Genomic DNA, 22,179 nt, shown 5'->3' with positions numbered 1-22,179 from the left:
ATTTTTAATATTTTAGATTTCAGTTGGATTTTCTTTCCTCTTTGCTGATTTTGCGTAAACTCCTTTAAAAAATCAAAAAAAAAGTCTCAAAAATAGAGAAACCTGAGAGGACCAGGCGGGGACCAGTTTCCATTTTACTACCGTCTGTCACCTGATGGCAGCCAAATATTAATTTACCGATATATCTTTTGCCAGTGATTTTGTTTTGCTGCACAGTTGGCTAATGAAATCGTAAGTGCTTTTATCTCGTAAATAGTCGGCTAGCCGGGTTCGGTTTGGGTTTGTGGTCTCAATGGTTTTTCATTCCTGTTTCTCTACCGGTTTCAAATAAAAACTAAATTAAAAAAACAACTACAACGTTTTAATGACCTACCGATTGGCTAGGATATTTTTGAAAAGAAGGTCCCTCCACCCCGTGTGCCAAAATCTAATGGGTCAAGTTTTACTTTTCAGGGGGTCGCCCAAAACAGTTGGAAATCAAAACTGACAACTGTTGGCCTGTGAAATATTTTAACGCCATTTATCAAAATGCCATGGAAAATTGCAACTACTTGCCGGCCCAATTCTGAGTGTCTGATTGACTGCAGCTTGCAGTTGGCCAGTATTTGGCTCTGAGGCTCCCAGGCATTGAAGTTGCCAGGTTCTTGCACCGAAAACAATTGGGAATAGGACTTTGCTATTTGATAATTTTTAAAATATTTTAATATAAAATGCCTCTGACAAACATCTATGTTTTATCATATTATTTTCTTATCTATACATCCATTATCAGTGTCTGGGCAACATATTATTTCTCTCGGTAAGCCCAGGCATTGTCGGTAAGTCTGCGACAGCCACTTTGTGTTTATGTCAGTCAAAGTCTGGTTGGTCACTCAGCCGCACCACAAAATGAATTATACGCACTTCAAAGTTTCAACACATGCAGCAGCAATAGCAACAGCAACAGCAACAGCTACAGCTACGGCAGCAACATGCAACATACATAATAACAACAGCAGCAGCAACATTCCACCAGAGCCGCCCACACACAGCTGGCAAAATAAATTATCATCGAGGCTTACATGCCCTTAGGTTGTGGCCATCTCAATGACAGCCGACTGATAAAGTCATGGTCGTCTTTTGGACACTAACAAATAGTTTCAGAAGTAGGTAACACTCCGGGGGATTGAGATCTTAACGCAAATATGAAATATGTTGCCACTTTGCATATGTTGAAAGGATTTCGAACTGTGGGAGTTGGACACCAGGACTCGTAATGAGTCATTAGACTCTTGAAACTTTAAGGATATTTAATGAAATATTTAAGCATTACTGACAGTTTTTCTCTCTCTGCAATCATTTCACCGAAAACACTTCTCAAATAAGTAAAACTTTCGCTTAGTTTAATTTTTGTTTTATTTCTTCAAGTTGGCTTTTTTTGTGGCTGACTGGCTGTCAATATTTCATGCAGTGACTTGTGTGTATCTTTCGGTTTTAGTTGTTTGCACTTTCGGTCGCCTGGCCCCAAGTTTGATGGCCCTGAATAATTGATGTTGCATGCCACAACAACAGCTGTCGCATTGGTTCCGGAACTGGGTCAACTAATCCTCCGGGGCGCGGGCAACCGTAAACGCCGCGATTGTCGTCGCATTTAGTGGTTCATTTCGAACCAGGGGGCCTGCCAGCAAATTACAGTAATTAACAGGCTCATATTTAAGGTGTTTATCAGGATGACGGGAACCGCAAAATCAGAAGCATCTCCCCAACAGCAGCAGCAGCAGCAGCAGCAGCAGAAGCAGTTGCCACACATAATTACAGATGCTCGTATGCAAAATGAGATGGGCCAGGCCGATGATGAAGGCTTTTGGCACCACAATTTGGTTTGGGGCCACAAATAAATTGATTTCTCCACTCGACAGTCGGACAAGCAGACATCCAAATAGCCGGACAGCCTTTTAGTGAAACGAGCGCCGTTCATTATGTCCCGACAAATGGTAATGGAAACCACAATTGCATTTATTCCGACAATCAGATCAAGATAGAGAATCTTCCGGTCTGCCTCTGATTAAACCATTACATTTATCTACTAACTGGGCTAGTGACACCTCCTGGCATTCAAATTGCAGCCTGAAGAAGATATTAACTTTATAATTGATAATTGAAAGTAGTTCTGGACGAGAAAGGAACCCTGAAAGGAAGGAAGGCCTTTGGTTATGTCAGCCACAGGCCAGTAACAGGCCAGTAGCAATTTATGCCGCTCCTGTTTTCCATTCCTTAACCATCCGCCCGAGATGATTATATGCCCTCGGGACAGGCTCGATATTGTGGTTGTAGTGCATCGGCAGTTCCCGGCAGATACCTGCACTTGCAAATGAGTTGCATTTTGAGACATAAAAGGGCACTTAGCATAATGATTTACAACTTTGATTCACGCAATTAAATTGGAATGTCAGGACAACGGTGGAGCAAGTAAAACGAACTGAATATTCATTTAAATTTGATTCTTTAGGAAAGTATGAATAATAGTAGTTTCAAAGGAAGTTCCTACGAGGAGCTCTTAGAATTTATACTTTCCTTGTGATCTAGTTGCCAAAATCCAGCATCCACAATCCACTGTGCCTCTCTTCTGCCAGTTCAATGGAGCTGAAAACGCATTCACATCATCAATGGCAGCCACAACGACCAGAACAACGACAACAATCATGCCCGGAGGCAGTCACACGGACAATGTTATTGACACCCCAGAGACAAGGTTTCGATTTCAGGCCCTTCATCCTCCATCCTCCACAGTCCCTATCTACTGGTTCACACCCAGGATTATGCATCCATCCTTTGTTGACGTGTCCTGCGCTTGATTGGCACTTTCGCTGAGTGCGTCTGATTGCCATGAGTCCGAGGGTCCGAGGCAGAGAGTCGAGTCGAGCCGAGTCGAAGGCAATCAAGTGGAATTTCCAATGTGGGTGCACCTTTCCCAGGTGTCATAACTCGCCATGGATGACCCTAGATGGCGAGCCGCCGTAGTAGTAGGTGGATGCGTGGCCAAAGACAAAACGGGCACAAAATATGTTATCTAAAGTGCCATTTCATTAGCCAAGCCCTCGCTTGGGGCTTACTCCATAAATCAGTGGAAGATCAAGTGGCCATCACATTATCCGATCCAATCCGCGGCGATTCGATTGGATTTGATCTGGCAAACTGCGGGTCTGCCAACTTCTCACTTCTTGCTGGCCAATCGATCCGGTCCGGTCTGCTCGGCGGAAATTGATCAATTACAGTGAGCAGAGCAGAGCACAGCAGTCTTGGACTTTTTTGGACCAGTTTTTCCCGTCCGGCAACGGATAATTTGCATAAATACGAAACAAAGTTCAGACGCAAACTCAAATGCCCCGAAAATGTGACTCCATCTATGTTAGTGGCCACCAGCTCTGCCGCTGGTGGATGCCATATCCGAGGCCTTAATCTCGTCGGAGTCGTTCCTCGTCGTCGGCCGGCATGAAAAATGGGCGAAACGCCTTTAGTGTCAATTTTATGTTATCGTTTGATTTATAATAATGCTGATAGACGTCGATATTTTAATTGATTGCGCTCGGCCGAAGTTTTCAACTTATTTTCGGGGGAATCTGTTTATCGTTTTCGAGTGGTTTCTACAAATGCCGGATTGCATCACTTTCTACTAGGAATTGTAGAGAAAAGAGAAAAGTTTTCAAAACATTTTAAACATAAATATAATGAAGAACTCCCTGTTGTCCTGAACTGGAATTCCGCTTACCCGGAGATCTGTCCTTTGTGATAGTGTACAATCAAAATACCATCACCTAGAGAACCCAGTGGCTGGCTACCTTCCTGGCCCATAAAGTGATTCATGGACATGGCCAAGTAATGCGAAATAAAAACTCAACGCAAGCCGGAGGAGGAGGAGTAGAACAAATCGCCGTCTCAATTTCGAGTAGATGAAGCTCCATTAAGGTAGCACATAAATAAGCCGGGTAGTCATCCAAGTGTCGTCCTCTGTGGCCGGGATCCCATTTAATTTCAGACTAATAATGACAACCATATAAAGTTATTGGTAGTAAAGGGGCAGGTCCAGAAGGAGCCCCCAGGGGCAACGGTGGGGGGACAGACATTGTTTGTCGCGTGATAACTTCATTTTCATAGCCCGCCTCGTGAATACGCGGAATACTCGCCCAGCGGGATGTCCTGTTCCTTGCCGATCCTTTTCCGAGAGTGGCGGCCTACACCAGAGAACGGCTCTGTCAGCATATATCAGCCTAAGCCTGATTAACTATCGAGCATTGGCCGCGTGCGTCTATATATGTGTGCCAAAACACTTGGTAGGACTTGGTAGTGGTATCCCGATTCTATCCCGAAATGGAATTCCTTAGAAACCTGTAGCTCTGGGATCTGGGACTTGGGGTCTCTCATCTCTCTCTCTATCTACTCCGCGGCGAGATGCCCCGAATGCGATAGCGAAAATTTATGACTTCATTAAGGTAACAAGCCAATATGTTTTCAACTTCGAACTGGGTTGGGTTGCTCTGGGTTGGTTTTGGTTGCGTTTCGGGTTATTGGAAACGTTTAAGGAGTTTTATGCGCTCGTTGTTCCTGTTGTTGTAGTGTAGTCGTTGACCCATTTCAAATGGATTACCCAACATGCATAAATAGTTTAAACGCCTCACTTCCTCACCGGGGTCCTCATCTTCGGTCTCTTCGATTTGTGCCCGGCTCTGTGGCGAAAAGATTTATGGACTTCTCGTTGGGGCTACCTCCCTCTCTGGCGGCCCGAAGCCGCCGCCCTTATCCCCCATCCTGTGGAAGACAAAAGGAAAAAATTAACTGAGACGAAAGCAAATGAGCTGGAATGGTCATACATGCCTTAACCCTTTTTATGATGTGCTCTGCCGTTAAATGAACTTGTAGCCCCATTTCCAAATGGGGGGAAAATGTTCGTTGGCTGGCATGGTTGAGGGGGAAATCATGTTAACTTGTTGCATCCAAATCGAATTACGAATTGCGTCTGGGGGAGAAATTAAATTTGATGGCAGTGAGTTTCAGGTGTATTGGAAATCAAATAGAGGATATACTTATCGTTCTTCTTCAATATTTATTACCACAGAGCATTGGCTGTTTCATTTCGGTTTCAGGATTTTAAAAAAATCCTGTTTCCGCAGAACCTGCAAAATTTGAAATGAATTTTTGCACTCAATTAAAATATAGCGCATTTTTTTGGGTCCGTAAATCATGGTGAGCCTGCGGCACAACAGGAGTCTTCGACTTATTTGCCGTTTGGTGGTGTTGCCTCGCTAAAGCCACTTAAAACTGTCAACTTAGCATTGATTAACGAGCTTATGGCATGTTTATTTTGCGATCTTTGTTGCGGCCAGCCAGTAGAATGGTCTGTATTTTGGGCCGTTTTCTTCGCCCGCAATCTTGGCCAGCGGCAGCGGGTGCGCGACTGACAAGTCTTTTACGATCCGGGCCTTAGCGTCTATGAGCCCATGTGAGCCATACCGCAAATATATACGCGTGTGTTTGTTCATACATATGAGAAGCGGCCGACGCTGCTGACAAAGTCCATTAAAGCCGGGTAAGCCTTTGGTGCACGTTATGTTTTTAATAGTCCGCGCATTTAGCGACTTAATGATTTTTCGCTGTAAAATTTTAAGCCTGTTTTCTCCGCAATGTCTACCTGCCGCAGAAGCATTTGCAATGGCTCCCCACGGGGTCAGACGACTCCAAACTAGTTTGAATTTCCAACCTTGCGCGCCAAACGCAGCGCCCTCTAACGGGTGTTCAAAGGAAAGGTTTTCAGGGATCAGAGTTGGAAAACGTGACAATAGACTTTGCCGGCACAAAATAATAACAAATATTCGATAAAACCAGACACAGACAAGCAAATCGTGAAGAAAATTGAGTTTCCCGTGTAAAAAAGTGGTAACGTTGCAACAAATTCAAATTTGAAATTTCAAAATAGGTTTTAGATCTTTAGATCTGGCGGGCTGAGGGCACCGAGCGTTTTACCACACTCCCCAGCAGTTGCATGCTGTTGCCCAACACCTGTACACAAAATCAAAACAAAAACATCTTTTAATTAATTAAATTAAGGAGAAAATTAAAGAGAGAATGGCTGTGCTACCACCAGATCCTGTGTTCAGTCTTAGATCGCCCGATATGGGCGCCGTAAACTCACTTTGTTTCCAGGAATCCGAACGCCTGCTGGCGGGAACCATCAAAGGCAGTGTCTTTCTATGGGATTTACAGGTGAGACACCTGAGACATTATCAAAATAAATTAATATCTGAGAGTTATATAAACGCTATACTTAAATCTATTATTGTAGCATGTACTGATTGTTTGTTTATGTCTTGCAAATCAAAGTTAATTGGCTTTAAACTAGTCAAATATTTTTAGACTTGTTAGACGGCCACGTGCCAAGTTTAAGGCGATTATTTTTAGACCCAAACAACTGCCAACAATGTATTTTATTTGCCAACTCATGTTTGATTATTTTCCAGACCAATCGCTCCGCCCTCCATTTCGAGGTGGGGCCCGATCCCATAACCAGCCTGCACCACACAACCGACAGACTTATCACTCAGGAAAAGGGCGGCACCATTTCCATGTTCTCCATCGGCAGCGGCAGCTATGTTAAAGAGCGCAGCATTCCAGGAAATCACCTGGGATACTGCAGATCGGCCCTCCACACCAGCACCAGTAACACCAGCGAGCAGCTCCTCTTCTATCCTTGCGAGGAGTCGGCCATCGGAGTGCTCCATGTGACAGATTCTTCGGCCCCAACGCAGATGCTAGTGCCCGACGACCCACAACTGCCCAAACTGGGAAGTGTAACCTGCTTCAAGCCCTTCGAATGTGCATCCCAGCTCTTCTTGCTTGCCGGCTACGAGTCGGGACACTTTTTGACCTGGGACATTAGCTCTGGAGTGATCCTGGACGTGCTAGAGCTGGCCACTGATGCCATGGCCGTGGACTACGACCCCATTACAAATCGCGGCATTGTTGGAGGTGCCTGTAAGTTGACCACAAGCTGCTCATTCTATCCTTTACCTAAAAAAAACTCCTCTTTTATAGCCGATAAGCTGGTCAGCTTTAGTTATCAACGACCGTCGATGCAACTGCAGCGCGGCTCGGAGCTTAGCATCAAGAATCCTGGAGTAAACTGTGTTCGAATTCGATCGGACCAGAAGGTGTTTGCCAGCGGCGGCTGGGACGGGCGCATTCGCATTTTCTCATGGAAGAGCCTCCGACCGTTGGCCGTGCTCACGCAGCACAAGCAGGGCGGTGTCATGGACCTGGTCTACTCCAATCAACCGGTATCCATGTGGCACGCAAATATCATGGCAGCAGCTGGCATGGACAGCCAGATATCGCTTTGGGACCTCTACAACTGAACTTTGTATTAGCTATAAGTGTTAAAGTTTTGGTTTTTTAGATACGTTTGACTGGAACGATTTTGACATCCTTTTGAAATTATCTTAAGTAGTTGATTTCCTCTCTGAAGAAAAGGTTTTTGAAGTTTACCGTTTTAAGTACATGAAATCATTTTGTGAAAAACATATTAAAATGGTTAAATACCATTTCATAAAATCCAGAAGAAGAAAGTGTATCTTTATTAAAGTGGAATTAGTTTTTTTGTTATTTTTTAGTTGTCTTTGATAGTGTAAGCCGCCCATTTATGGAAATTATAAAGATTTTCGTCTAATAAGTTATATTTTAGTTTATTTAAATGTTTAGATTCAATTACGATTACCGCATGCACTTTGTGCTTTCCGCTCTGCCATTTCCGTTTCCGCTTCCTCAAACACACTGACATACACACACAAGCATACACACACACATAGATAAATACATTCTACTAGCTTTTAAGGATAAATCCTAATGTCTACATCTACTTTTTAGCTCTAGCACTGCTATTGCTGCTATGGTTGTTACTCATATTGCACTCCCCATCGCCATCCGCCACTGCATCTACATCCCTCTCCTTGATGTTGGTACTACTATGGGTTTGGGCGCCAACAGCATCGGTGGCTTCTAGCTCCTTGATGGCCATCTTTTGGAAATCGCAATCTATGATCCTTTTCCGCTTTCGCAGCGGGCGACTGCACTCGGCAGCCGCCTCTTTGGTTTGGATTAGAGTTCGCTTGGTCTGCAACCTGGTGATCTTGAGTTTGGGCAGCTTCTGGCTGTCCACCTCTGGCTCGGATGGCGTCGAGTCCTGGACGATACAGTGCGTCTCCGACGAGGAGGACGATGACTCGGGCGAGATGGATGGCGATGCTGAGGTGGTGTTTCTTTCTGGATTAGTCTTTGGTATGGATTTCTTCTCCTCCCCATCCTGATCGTTCTGCAATTCCTCCGGGGCCTCCTTCGCCTGCTCCTCTTCTTTATTTTCCTGCTCCTGATCACTTCTGGTCTTGCTGCAGTCCAGTGGTTGTGGCTGCTCCTGCTGTCCAGGTGCCTCCTGTGCTTCTCCCGCAGCTCTTGGTGCTGCCCGCTCTTCGTCGAAACGCTTTCGTTGCTCCGGTGTGAGGTGGGCCTTGTAGAAGTCCACAACTGGCAGCGGCACTGGAATCGGTATGGGCAGCGGTATAATAATTGGGTAGGGCACCATCACGGTTACCGGCGGAACAGCTCCAAGCAAGGCTCCCAGCTCCGGAATTTGCGGCGGCAGCATTGGTGCAAAAGGAGGACCAAATCCTCTCGTCATCATTCCATGCGGCATCGGTGGGAGAAAATGATGCGGTGGTGGCGGTGGACGCGCCCCAAAAGGATGACCCATTGGCACTCCATTAGAGGGCGTGGCGAAATAGCTGGCCGGGATGGCGGTCGGACCCCTGGGTAGCTGAGGAGGCTGGGGAGGTAATGGCGGTGGAGCCTGCTGTTGCTGTGGCGAATCCGGGATGTTGGGCATTGGCGAAATGGGAGGCAGTGGTACACTGGAGCCACCAAAGTCCGCGGTCAATGTGGGAGGTTGCTGATGCTGCTGTTGTTGTTGCGCCTGTTGCTGTTTCTGGAGCAGGCTGGCCACAGTTTCCGAGCCGGAGGAAGAGGATAGTCCTCTATGCTGGCGCTTTCGGCGACCCAACTTGGAGCCCAATTGCCGGTTAATCGGCGGTGGCGGTGGAGGAGGCACCACGGCAGGACCCGGGCTCTTCTGGGCCAGCAACTTTGACACGGGCGCCACTGAGATCAAGGGTTTGGTGGGGTTTGGATGACTAGGCGGCGAGTCTGGACACCGATTGGCGGTCTGTACGGCGGAGCCAGGTGGACCTGGCGATACCGAGAGCGTGGAGGCGGGCGATGCCGAACGACTCCGGCAGTTGCGAAGCCACAAGTCCGGCGTAATCAACCCTGCCTCGCTTCCCGCATCCAGAGCCTGATCCCGCAGATGCGGATGCATGTCCAGGTGGGCCTGCGTCTCGTGGCAGAAGATCTCCATCTTGTACTGGTTGAGGCACTTCTCCGAGCAGAACTGCAGCTGGGATGCGCCGTCCTGGAAGTCCACATAGCTAACCGCGTGCCGGACGTGCTTGCACCAGTCGCAGGTTTTGGCCTTTTTGAAGGATGCCCGCCGGCTTTGGGCGAAACAGGACTCCGAGCAGTAGCGCGGGCCATCGCTGCTGGTCAAGTAATCCGGAGCGTTCTCCGCGATCGGTCGATGACACCAGCAGCAGTTGTTGAAGTCTGCAGAGGAAAAGAACAGTTTGCATAAGTTAGCTGGGATTTTCTCTAAAAATAAATCCTCCCACAAAGCCAAAACTTTATGTTTCTTAAATTCTTATTTTTTTTTCTTTAACTAAACCCCATTTCGTTTTTCCAGGAATAGAAAACCAAAATATTGCTTTCCCTGATTTACGGAAATGAAAAATGATTCCTGATGAACTCAAAAATTTTCCTTGGCTGCCGAACAAATTGAGTTTCGGATATCCGTTCACCTCCTAATATAGGAAGCATGGCAAGGCCTCCTCACATAGCCTACCACAGTTTTGTAAACCATATTTGGATCTTAATGAATCTGTTATTCGATAATGCAGGCGCATCGGCAAACTCCGGCGGGAGTTGGCGAAAAGTTAGTAAAGTTTTGAACCTGTCTGCAACTGAAAATGCCCGTAATGATTGCAAGGATCGAACTTGGGGAACTGGTTTAGGGGGGGCACTGGTATTGAATGTGCCAGTGCCGGAGCAGAAAATTCGTAGATATCAAATTTCCTTCCCAAAAAGGAAATACTCGACTTGATACAGGTGAAAAGTGCCAAATGGGGTACGAATTGTGGGCGGTCAGGTGCATTGTAATTTTTGGACTGTTGCTGTTCATTTTTGGGTGCACTCGCTTCGGGTTTCCCATTGAAACTACCATTAAAATTTAGTTTTTCCTATGGACTAGCTATGGTAAACACTGATTGAGAAAATTTATTGTTCAACGCACCTATTTTCTCCTCCGAATGCGCCAGCCCGCCTACGCCCGACGGCTTGCCAATGGAGTTGGGACTCTTAGAGTCCTCCTCCCGGGAGCTGCGGGTATCGTGATCCGAGGGGGTGGTCGTGGTGCTGCTGCAATTCAATAGACCTCCTTTCCGGCCAGACCCACCGACAGCTCCTGCTCCTCCAGTTCCATTGTTTTTATGGCTATTTCCGCTGCCATTATTATTATTATTTTGATAGGCTGCGGCCAAAGCACTTCGACTGCTACGCAGCAAGCTGCTCCTCTTCCTCTCCAGATGCTGATGCTCCTGCTGCTGTTGCTGGTGGTGGAGGCGATGTTGCTGCTGTTGGTTGGCCGCCGCAGCGGCAGCGGCACTCTGCAGCAGGCGCGATGTCTTGGCGGTCAGGTCCAGGCGGTCCACATCGACACCCTCGAACCCATACCAGCCGAGCAGTTCGTTCATGGTGTTGTGAGCGAATTCCTGGAAAGAGGGGAAACAACAAAACCAGAAAGATGAGTGCCTGTTGGCCAGAAATTGCTGACACAATTCCCCAAGCCTCCATTACCAGTGCCCCCCAAGAGACATTCGATATTCCCAACGATCGAATCGGTTGTACACTTAAACATCTAAAGTGCAAGAAAGTTTCCCATTTATATTCCAAATTTAATCTTCCCTTATTAAATCCAGGACTTGTAAAATCCAGCCCCTTCCGATGTCTATATCTTGGCCAGTTCTCATCCGATCCTCAAAAGGGTTACCTTTATCGATTTGTGGTTTAATTTCCAATCATTCTGCATCAAAACCTGACAACCAAATTTTCGATCGATATTTTTCCAATTTTCGTGGAGGTACCCCTTGTAAAATCCAGGATTCTCATATATAGCCCCTTCCGATGTCTATATCTTGGCCAATTCTTATCCGATCCTCAAAAGAGTTACCTTTATCGATTTGTAGTTCAATTCCCCATCATTCTGCATCAAAACCTGACAATAAAATGTTCGATCGATACTTTTTCAATTTTTGTGGAGGTAACTCTTGCAAAATCCAGAATTCTCATATATAGCCCCTTCCGATGTATATATCTTGGCCAATTCTTATCCGATCCTCAAAAGGCTTACCTTTATCGAATTGTGGTTTAATTCCCAATCATTCTGCATCAAAACCTGACAACAAAATTTTCGATCGATATTTTTTCAATTTTTGTGGGGGTACCCCTTGTAAAATCCAGAATTCTCATATATAGCCCCTTCCGATGTCTATATCTTGGCCAATTCTTATCCGATCCTAAAAAGGAATACCTTTATCGATTTCTGGTTCGATTCCCCATCATTCTGCATCAAAACCTGACAACAACATTTTCGATCGATGTTTTTTCAATTTTTGTGGGGGTACCCCTTGTAAAATCCGGCATTCTCATATATAGCCCCTTCCGATGTCTATATCTTGGCCAATTCTTATCCGATCCTCAAAAGAGTTACCTTTATCGATTTATAGTTCAATTCCCCATCATTCTGCATCAAAACCTGACAACAAAATTTTCGATCGATATTTTTTCAATTTTTGTGGGGGTACCCCTTGTAAAATCCAGGATTCTCATATATAGCCCCTTCCAATGTCTATATCTTGGCCAATTCTTATCCGATCCGCAAAAGGAATACCTTTATCGATTTGTAGTCCAATTCCCCATAATTCTGCATCAAAACCTCACAACAAAATTTTCGATCGATATTTTTTCAATTTTTGTGGGGGTACCCCTTGTAAAATCCAGAATTCTCATATATAGCCCCTTCCGATGTCTATATCTTGGCCAATTCTTATCCGATCCTAAAAAGGAATACCTTTATCGATTTCTGGTTCGATTCCCCATCATTCTGCATCAAAACCTGACAACAACATTTTCGATCGATGTTTTTCCATATTTTGTGGGGATACCCCTTGTAAAATCCTGGATTCTCATATATAGCCCCTTCCAATGTCTATATCTTGGTCAATTCCTATCCGATTCTCAAAAGGAATACCTTAATCGATTTGTGGTTGAATTCCCCATCATTCTGCATCAAAAGCTGACAACAAAATTTTCGATCGGTATTTTTCAAATTTTTGAGATAAAAGTTATATAATGTTTATTTCAGTGTTAGGACATCTGAAGTTTTGTATGTTTTTGAAAGGTTATCTTTCTGAGTTCTGAGGTTTGGCCGCCTTCAAGCCGGTTTAACCAAAAAAGAAACATCATACAAGAAGGAACTATTGCGCGAACTTTCACTTGCTATCGATTGGACCCGTTTAGTCACCCCCACCCACTCGGCCTGAACGACCTCTGATCTCAAATGCCCAATTATGCGAGCTTGGCTCTAACCATATCAAAGCTTTCGCCTCGGGCCGACAAAGTTGCAATGAAATCGATAGCCCTGATGGAAAAGGGAACGCATCACACCCAACACCTCGTCACCCCCACAGCCACTCTTACACCTGTGATTTTGAAAACGTGAGCACACATTCGGGTAAACAGGTAAGGGGGAACTTCATTACAGCCAGTGGGCCGGACCCATTGGCTTTTTCGGTTGGGCGGCAGTGGGTGGCATTTGCATATTTCCTTTGCCAAAGGGCAGGAATCTTTCCTGTTGCTGGGCATCCGACATCGATACCCAATACCACCCGGCCCGGTGCGGCCCAGCCCTGTCGGGTCTGTGTCTTTTATTTCTGTTTAAAATTTAAGCTAAAATCTGCCCAAGTCCAAGATGCCTGAAATACAGACTTTTGCGGCTTTTGAAGTTGCTTGTTTCTTGCATTCGTATTGCCCGAAAAGGAATGCATGTATTTCTGTGTCTTTTTCCCCTCTGCCTGTCTGTGTTGCACACAAAAATTTAACACAAGGCTATGAAAGTTTCGAGAACCGAGGATTAGGTTACATTCCAATTTTTTTGCTTTCCCAGTTTTTGTGGCCGAGGCTTCGCAAAATGGTTTCAAGATTTGGTCCGAGAAATTTTGCTTTCAAAATATTATTTATTTAATATGGAAATGCAAGTAGAATTTTTAAAATTACTAGAAACATTTTCCAATTATATTTATTTTTAAATGTTCGAAGCCCTTTTAGTCGAGAGCCCTTTGCTTTTTTGTTTTTTCTTTCCTTGAATGCTTCTGGGGAATTTGAAATTACTCATACGCCATGTGGCCCCACTCACTGACAGATTTTTGGGTGGTGGTGGAGAGACTACTCTTCAAGTAGTATCCGATGCAAAGATTCCAAGGAAATGGCCACAAAATCGGATCGCATGGAAAGACAAAACCACGAGATTGCCCAACGCTGGCCAGATGAATCATCATTGCATCTATCACTGGCTGGCACTAGACAAACTGGATATCCCCGAGGACATCCGATACTGTTTGCAAATTAAGCGGTGCTGCCAACTTGCTGACAAATGCAAGTCGTCTAATATACCCCCCTCTATCCATAGCGCCCCAGACCCATAATACAGCGCTCACACGCTCGCTTGGGTTTTTTGTTTTTTTTTTTTATTTTATTTTAGTTTTTGTTGCTTCTCAAGTCGCGTATCGGTGACAATCGCATTCAGGTTTTAGTTGTCTGTCGCTGCGAAAAGAGTATTAAAAATTCGCACGATAAAATCTTTGGGGCCCGGCTGGCTTGGAATGGCTTGGGGGTATCGATTACACGCCTCAGGTGCGACCTCGTCGTCCAGGTGGGATTAAGGAGGAGGTGGAGGAGTGGAAGACGGCGACGCACGCTCGGCTCAAGTTCAGCTTTTGCAGTACGACTGTGCGGTAACCGGAGGAACGCCCGCTCATTCCCTCTCTCTCATTATCCCATGCGCCATCTCTTTCGGCAGCTCGGTTTTTAGTATCATTTGTCTGTTAATTTATGTTCGGTTTTTAATTTCTGATTTGTGCGTTCGTTCAGTTTTCTGCTGTCTGACAGTGGCTCAACGGGTTGAAAGGATACACCGAAGAAAAAAAGGTCTTCAAATGAGAAATACTATAAATTAAAAATTATTATTTTATTTCTAGTATCTATGCTAATTCTTATTTTTTAAAAGAAAAGAATAACTTTAAGAAAATGCTACCAATTTTTTCTCTCAGTTGAAGTCGAGGGTATAAACAAAATAAAGGGGGACCGAAGACCTCGGATCACACAGCCTCCGATGGAGCGACATTCAAACTCGCGCTGAAATCTTACACCGAAATGCGAATAAAAATCAATTAATTAAAAGCTGAAATTGTATGCCGCTTGGTGTTTTTCTTGATGGTTGGGAGTTGGGATCTGATTCTCAGGCCGCCCAGCCTTATGTATATACCTACTAACCACTTATATAAAATATAAAAATGTACGAACGCATCTTTTTCCCCATGATAGCTTCCTCCAAACCAAACCCCCTGTCTGGTTTTCAGCAATCAGATCTGTACGGATTCTTGGCTGGATTTTCATTTGGATTTTTTTTTTTTGTCGTAATTATTTCTCAATCAGGTGGATACATTTTCCATACTCGTTCCGTTTCTGACTGTTCAAGTTTTCTGAAGACTTTTTATTCGCTTTTTCATTTTTGCAAAATCTCAACTTACAAAAACATATCGGATTTTCGTTTTTATTATGAATCGTAATGAACCGACTTGACGAGTGAGAAGCGGGAACTGAAAACTGGGAACCAAGTTCGTTCTTTGTCTGGCATTCGATGCACAGAAAGAAAAAATTAATTATTTAAATGATTCAAATAAAAATCTCCTCCTACCTCTGCTAAAATTTATTCCCAACTATCGATTGGCATTGATTTTGTGTCCTGACCTAGTTCTGAACCCATCCTCTGATATCCGAGGGAGCTTATCCCGCTGCAGTGGGGTGTACGGCTACCGTCTTCGTGTTATGCGAGTCGCCCACATTAATACACGTCTACGGTTACCGGCGAGGAAACCTAATAGAATAATGTTAAGTACCCGGCGTCGGCAGTGCTGGCAATGCCAAAGTAACTACGACAACCCAGCAGTGGAGACACCGACCAGGGTCCGGGTCCGGATCCGGATCCGTTGCCGGAGAGGGAGGGCTGGGAAGGGGAGTGGTCGGCAACCGGCAACCCAATACGCTTATAATAACTCACCCTGAACCCAGTAAACTGAACTGAGTCTAAGGCGAACTAAAACCGAGCTGCAACAGAGCACCCAGAGCTTGTGTCCGGACAGAACCCAATCCCAATTCCAACTTCCAAGCCCCCCAAACACCACCCCAAAAAAAAAAAAAAAATTAAATATATATATAGTGGAAACAACACCCAATGGCAACAAATTCTAGAATTACGCTAGTTTTCTCAGACATACATACAAACGGGTATGGGTTTCAGTGTTTCAGTGAGTCGAGCACAAAGTCAGTCGGTTTTTAGTCTGTTGTAATCAAATATCGATAGCTCAGGATTGAATGACACGCGTCCTTCTTTTGAATTCTTACATGACATACTTGGCCTTTTGAGTTTTCAGTTCGGTTTTCAGTTTTGTCTCCTCGGCAACATAATACATTATTTTATTTTAATGTACCTCAGATACTATTGCAGACAGAGACATCTTGAAACAAATATGAACTTCTATAAGTAGAGGCACTCAGGTTATAGTATGAGATGGGATATTTTTGAATAGGATCAGTTTTTGAATTATTTCAAAGATAAACTTGCTTGACTTATAAACCCCATAAAGTATGCTACAATTTTTGAAAAGCTAACTGGAAGTAGCCCTTTGGAATAAAAGTACCAGGTATCATTTAGCTTATATCTTTTTTATAGTTCATAATATTTTCACTGACTATTAGACAGAAATTTAAAAATATTATATTTCACTAACTGCATTTGGATGCTTCTGACTCTGGCCTCATCCAATGGCCAATCCAGGCACCCTCCCACACACCAGCCGATTGTCTTCTGGCCACTCGTGCTGGCCGGGCCATCGGCAGTGGCTCGAATTAATTTAACGCTATTTAAATTTGAGCTACTGGTGGCGGGGCCAGCAGAAAGGTAATGCTGCATGCCACCTGCCGTCAGCATAGGATGCCTCACGTTACGCTCGCCCTGCTCTTTGTGCACTACTCAGCCCTCCGCCCTCCAAACTCCGACCTCCACCGTATCCTGCTCTCTGGGCATCTCTATCGCACCTTTGGAGCTCTGGTTCCTGGTGTTTTGTGTAGAATTTATCATATTCTATTTTGTTTGTAACTCAATCTGCGGCGCTGTTATTAAAGTTCTGCTGCTGCGGCGACATTTGAGCTAAGCTGCCACCGCTTCCACTGCCACTGCCACTGCCGCTCCTCGCTGCCCCGCTCCTCGCCCCCTTTGTGGCCCTGAGTGGCTGCCTGTCATTGTGTTGTGGCCCCTCAAAGTCTCCCCGTTCTATGCGCCGCATCACTGTGAGCGTAATCCAATCCCGATGGCTCGGAACCCTGGCCCGGCCATATAGTATGCCATGCTCGTTGGAGTCTGCCATCACTTAACTCGGAAGCTACAATGTGTAGGCGTTGAAAAATTATGTGGGTACATCAATAGTTAGTAGAGTGTCAGGATTTAATCCAATATGTTTTAAAATTATTAAAGAAAAGTCTGCATAAAAAAGAAAGGCATATTAAATTTCTTTTCACTGCAACTACTATCATAGACTATGTCCTGCCTTTTCTAATTTCCTCCTTCATAGGGTTATTGATTTCAGTTATTGATGGGCCACCTTTCGCACCTTTCCACTCCTTTTACCTTCAACTCGCTTATTAATGTGCCTCGAAGACATGCTCTTTGGTAAATATATGTCCGTATGTATATCGCCCAGCCTCTCCTGTCGTAGAAGCGGAAACCTTGAAGGATATCACCTTACCACAGTCCTATCAAATGGCACCCATGGAGCGGACTCAATTTATTGTTGTTGTTTAATTACGTTGTGTGTTTTCGGCTTGCCTTCGGGGGCCATTAAATATAAAAATTGTGTGTCCTGGCTTCTGCTGTCTTTGCACCCAAATGCAGCTTGTAATTATGACAAGGGAGCCCGAGGAGCGAACCGAGGCTAAAAAACTGAAGCTCAAAATGAAACTGAAACGGGAACTGGGTGAGGGTGAGGTAAGCAAAAAAAAAAGCAAAAAAAAATAAAGGTATGAATTACACAAAATTTTAATTGATATTTTTTAGCCGGCAAAGTGTTGCACACACAAAGCAGGTGAGGATGATATTGAGAGCTTGAATGAAAGGAAATTTCAAGTCAAAATAAAGGAAGATGCGACTGAGACTGATAATAATTTAAGTATGTGGAAGTTGATTAAAAGATTACCAGGAAGTTGATTGAAATCTATGTGTCCAAGTCCCCTGTTTATCTAGCCAACCAGTCGGAAATCTTGATACTCAGCTCCCAAGCTCTCAAGTCTAAGCTCATTCATTATAATAATTTTGGCCCAATGTTTTTGTTTTTCCTCTTAATGCCTGACAATAAGTATCATTGCGCTCAACTGCAAGTCAACGGCTATAATTTCAATTCGCCGATCGTGTTACACGTGCTGCAAAAATGTTGCTGCTGGACAGTTGTTGTGGGTCGGCTAGCTCTCGGCTAGCTCTCCCTCCCTGCTTGGATCTCTGGCGTTAAATTAATTTTTCTCATTTTACGGATAAAGCCAGCTCAGCTCAACTCTGCTCAACTCAACTCATCTGAGTGGTAAAATAGGGGAAACGAATGGATGGGATTGGGGCATCGGAATGAGAATCGGACTCGCTCACTCGTTAAAATGATTATAAAAATTTATCAATATAAAATTACGGCCAACTCCCGATCAACTTACACAGCCCGTAATCAAAATCGCAATTGGAATCGCTTCAGCTGCGGCTGCCACCCAACCAGCCACCAACTCCTCTTACAAAATTCCGGACCCGGGAACAAAGTTGCACGGAATTTTATTCACGATTTGCGTGGGAGTTGGATTATCATGGCGGTGTTGCATAAACATTGCTAAATGCTCAACTCTGAATCAGAATCATTGGAATTGCAAACTGCAATCTGAAACGATTTTTGGGCTCCCTGGGTCCGGTCCCGGGCCCGTTTCGTTTCGAGACCGATTCTTTGATTTCAGTGCTTAGTTGGAAATGTTGTGTTGAGGGTATCGTTTGGTTGTAAATGGAGCTAATTATGTGCAACATTCAGTTCCATAGATATTTCACTTCCATAGATATTTGTTTTGTTCAAAACACTCATATCGAATATTATATGTATCGAATCGAATATGATATGTACATATCGAGGTATAATTAATGTCTGGGATCTTTCTCCACTCAGAAGATGAAAGGAAACAATTTATCTGCATCTGCAGGGTATATGCAATTTGGACAGAAACAATGTCTTGCCAAGTGAGAGAGAGAGATATTATTTTTAAGTCCCACGCAAACTTTTCCCTCCATACATTGTCTGCATCCTTGTTACTGAATACTCGGCCAAAAAAATAATATGCCGACAGGGGTAATTAATTATCAAATACATCTCAGAACAGAGGTGCGAAAAATGAGAAAAATATAACTCACCTTTATTTCATCGCTGGGCAGTTCTTTCTTGATCTGAACGGAACTGGGGAGAACCACATTGGCAGCTCCCCCGACACTGGCATCCCGGGAACTCGAAGGCGACGTCTTGGCGGACATTTTGGCTGGGCTGTTGGAGGAGGAGGAACTGGAACACAAGAGAGGCCATGGGTCAGAGGGTATCCGGCAGATACTTTTCAAGCAGTTCGATTGCAAGCAGGAGGAGACGATTTGGAGGCCGAGTCATTGATCTTGCCACTGTAAACAAATGAACTTTGGCTACATCAATCACCGGATCATGTAGATACATTTTAGAGCTGCCACCGGATCAGCTCCCCCCCTCGTACTGTGTCGTGCCATGTAGCATAATTAATTACAGCGTCGCAGCAGTTCACAGTTTTTTATTTTATTTGTTTTTTTTTTTGTGATACTGTTGGTTCTTCTTGGCCCTCTGCTTTGCATACTGTTTCGCATCCATTGGATACGCATGCGAGAGATATATTTATACACCGGGCCGCCTATCTGTGAGTATAAGTTTCTGTATCTGGGAGTGTGAGTATCTGTGTGTGAGCGTGTTCGCTTGGCGCGCACTTTGGTGTCTTGTAATTTAATACCTCGTACGAAACGTTACCACCTATCGCATAACACAAGACTACTCGTACAAATTCAAATTCAAATACAAAACACAATAACAAACTGAATATATGTACTTTATGAGGCATATATATTGTGGTATGCATTTTGTTTTTGTTGCCGAGAGGGGTTCAGAAGAAATCATTTGGAAGTACAAAAAAAAAAATCGAAAATGTTCGCAAAACCAAAAGGGAAGTAATCTGAATCGGATTCTGGAAGGGAAGAAGAACCGGTGTATCTGGAATTTGGTATCCGAACTTGTTCAGGAAATGTAGAAAACTTGAGAGTGGTATGCGATGTTTGCAACATTGATTGCCCACGAAAGATTTCAAACAATCCTTCAGCGTCCGAAATCACTTTCAAGATCATTTAAGCATCTCCATTGTTCGTATTTAATGCGTTCATTCCTCGTCGTTCATATCGTGCTTGCAATCATATGTACATATATCTACCCGATCTTCATCATTTCTGATTGCCCATTAAAAACATTTCACTTTTGTATATTCTTTCGCCTTGTGCTGCTTCTTTGGGTTTATATCTTATTTCTTATTTTGCATTTTTATTCATTTCATCGCAGCTTTGTTTTGCTTTTGAAAACGCTTTTTTTCGAAAACAATTCAATACGAAAATGAAATGCAGGCAAGGCGAGTCAAACAATTTTTGTATTTTTTAGCTTTAGCTTCAATTCGACGATATTCATTCACTTTGAGGTAAAAATTTTCCAATGCAGCATGCGAGAAAAACAAATATATATTCCAAAAATAGCCAGATATTTTCAACATTATATTTTTGGTGTGTGTTTTCAGCTCTCACTCACAATTGGCCTTTCTGCTTTCGCACTCTCTCAGCCCCCGATTCCTTGGCTATACTTCTTGTGTGTTTTCTTTGGATGGATTTTCCGACAACGACTACGACTACGACAGCGACAAGAGCAGACCGACCGTCAAGGAAACTCATGCACCATCCTCATTTCGTTTTCACTTTTTATTTGAATTTGAATTTGAATTTGAATCACACAAACACACACACTCTGCCTCTGCCTCGTTTCGTGTCGCCTCGAATACAACCGATTAAAACCGCTTGGGTTTCGGAAACGGTTTCAAAAACTTTATTTTCGAATCGACAACGACAACGGAAAACGACGTCCACACGCGTCCGCGCTTCATGAACATTTGAGCCAGCCGTCTGCCAGGCATGTGGATTTTACTTGCTCTGCTAGCTGCTGTTGCTGTTGCTGCTACTGCTCGGTGTTGTTGCCTTCGGGTTTCGTCATCGTTTTGGCGCAGCTGTGGGTCTGCTGACGATGACGTAGAGGCAACCCCTTGCCACCCACCAGCCACCCCAAGACCCCACAGAATAAAAAATGCCACAGAAGTGTAACAGGGTTCTTAAGGGTTAGAGAATTCTTCTAACTTTAATAAAAGGTTTATTTCAGGAGTAGAATATGCCTTTTAAAAAATGTATTTATTCAAAATAAAGAACCTTTTCTCCCAGTGCATTGTTTCAAGAGAGAAGCGCAGACGCCCAATCTCTGGCGGATGAAAACGAAAACGAAATTGCATTCGGGGGCTGTGCAGTGCGCGAGATTCTTTTGCATAATTTTTCATATATGCAAGTAGGAGAATTGGATATTTAAAAATAAATCGCACCGCTTCACCTGCCTTCGTTTTGTTCTGCCTAGGATATTTATGTTATGTCCAATATTTGTTTTAATTTGCACAAAATACGTGTACTGGCTCGGACAAACGCACTTGAGCAGAGATCAGAAAGACTTCTATGGGAAATTAATGGGGGGCAAGTTAAGTAATGCGAGGAGAAAATGCATTTTGACAGCCCCAAAGGTCGCACAGAAATGTGGAGGAAAAATATCTGGGGAAATTGATCATTTATGTTGTCATTTTATAGATTTATTTTCTTATTATTTAATTACTATGACTATGATTAATAAGATAGCTCTATTAAATCACATTTGGTAAGGGCCAGACGTGACCACTGGCACTGGGCACCGGAACCAAAAACAGTTGGCAATTGAAACGACTGGAAGTAGGGAGCTTGGAGCCGGTACTTGGAGACGACAGACTTACCACAAGCACTCTCGCCAAGTACTGCTATCAGGAGATATAATTGTGCCAGGCCCTGGTTACGACTATATAGGTAACTTGGTCGTGCCGGGGACGTCTTCTGTTCTACTCGGGATATAGCCGGTGAAACAATTGAATCGCCCAACTAGAACATCATAATCAGCGCCCACCGAGAGTAGAGCCAGAAGCAGCTGGCGTGCCAATCAAGCAATGGGCCGCGGACGAAGACGTGGATAAACAATGTACTCATATAGATAAATGTAGCGTTTAATGTCAAGAATTTAATTTAAATTGAACAAGAGCCAGATAGATTTGTTACATGCTATACATGCCTTTGTTCCCACGCCACCGCACGCCCAGAACTCACTCAGGTTTGTTAGAGCCTTTAAACTACTTATTTTATTTTTGCCACTGACTCATTAGTGACAGTTGATGAAAATTGCAATTTAAACATTAATTGCCGTTGACTTTTCGCTGCAGGTTTCGTCTCTTCTGGCAGAGCAAAGTGTTTCGATTTAA

At 44.1% G+C, this 22,179-nt stretch overlaps 2 protein-coding genes across 4 annotated transcripts; one reads left to right on the top strand and one right to left on the bottom strand.

The window, feature by feature from the left end:
* The first annotated feature begins 5,981 nt into the window (after positions 1 to 5,981).
* LOC6494322 (guanine nucleotide-binding protein subunit beta-like protein 1) lies at positions 5,982 to 7,588 on the top strand. Its single transcript, XM_001960499.4, has 3 exons — positions 5,982 to 6,237; positions 6,492 to 7,005; positions 7,066 to 7,588. Exons 1-3 carry the CDS (start codon positions 6,100 to 6,102, stop codon positions 7,383 to 7,385), a joined length of 972 nt encoding a protein of 323 aa, XP_001960535.1. The 5' UTR covers positions 5,982 to 6,099; the 3' UTR covers positions 7,386 to 7,588.
* Positions 7,589 to 7,693: 105 nt separating this feature from the next.
* On the bottom strand, positions 7,694 to 21,764 carry LOC6496246 (sine oculis-binding protein homolog). 3 transcript variants are annotated; one of them, XM_032450600.2, is made up of 4 exons: positions 21,664 to 21,764; positions 18,950 to 19,094; positions 10,421 to 10,898; positions 7,694 to 9,678 (listed from the first exon to the last, which is right to left on the bottom strand). In XM_032450600.2, exons 2-4 carry the CDS (start codon positions 19,064 to 19,066, stop codon positions 7,883 to 7,885), a joined length of 2,391 nt encoding a protein of 796 aa, XP_032306491.1. In that variant the 5' UTR covers positions 19,067 to 19,094; positions 21,664 to 21,764; the 3' UTR covers positions 7,694 to 7,882. The 3 variants fall into 3 exon arrangements, with proteins under 3 accessions (XP_032306491.1, XP_032306490.1, XP_001960534.2); XM_032450599.2 differs by lacking the exon at positions 21,664 to 21,764 and adding an exon at positions 20,032 to 20,805; XM_001960498.3 differs by lacking the exon at positions 21,664 to 21,764 and adding an exon at positions 20,397 to 20,805.
* Between the last annotated feature and the right edge of the window lie 415 nt (positions 21,765 to 22,179).

The sequence above is a fragment of the Drosophila ananassae genome, chromosome 3L (genome assembly GCF_017639315.1).
Source record: "Drosophila ananassae strain 14024-0371.13 chromosome 3L, ASM1763931v2, whole genome shotgun sequence".
In the NCBI taxonomy this organism is placed as follows: domain Eukaryota; kingdom Metazoa; phylum Arthropoda; class Insecta; order Diptera; family Drosophilidae; genus Drosophila; species Drosophila ananassae.
This window is presented reverse-complemented; position numbering and strand designations above follow the sequence as displayed.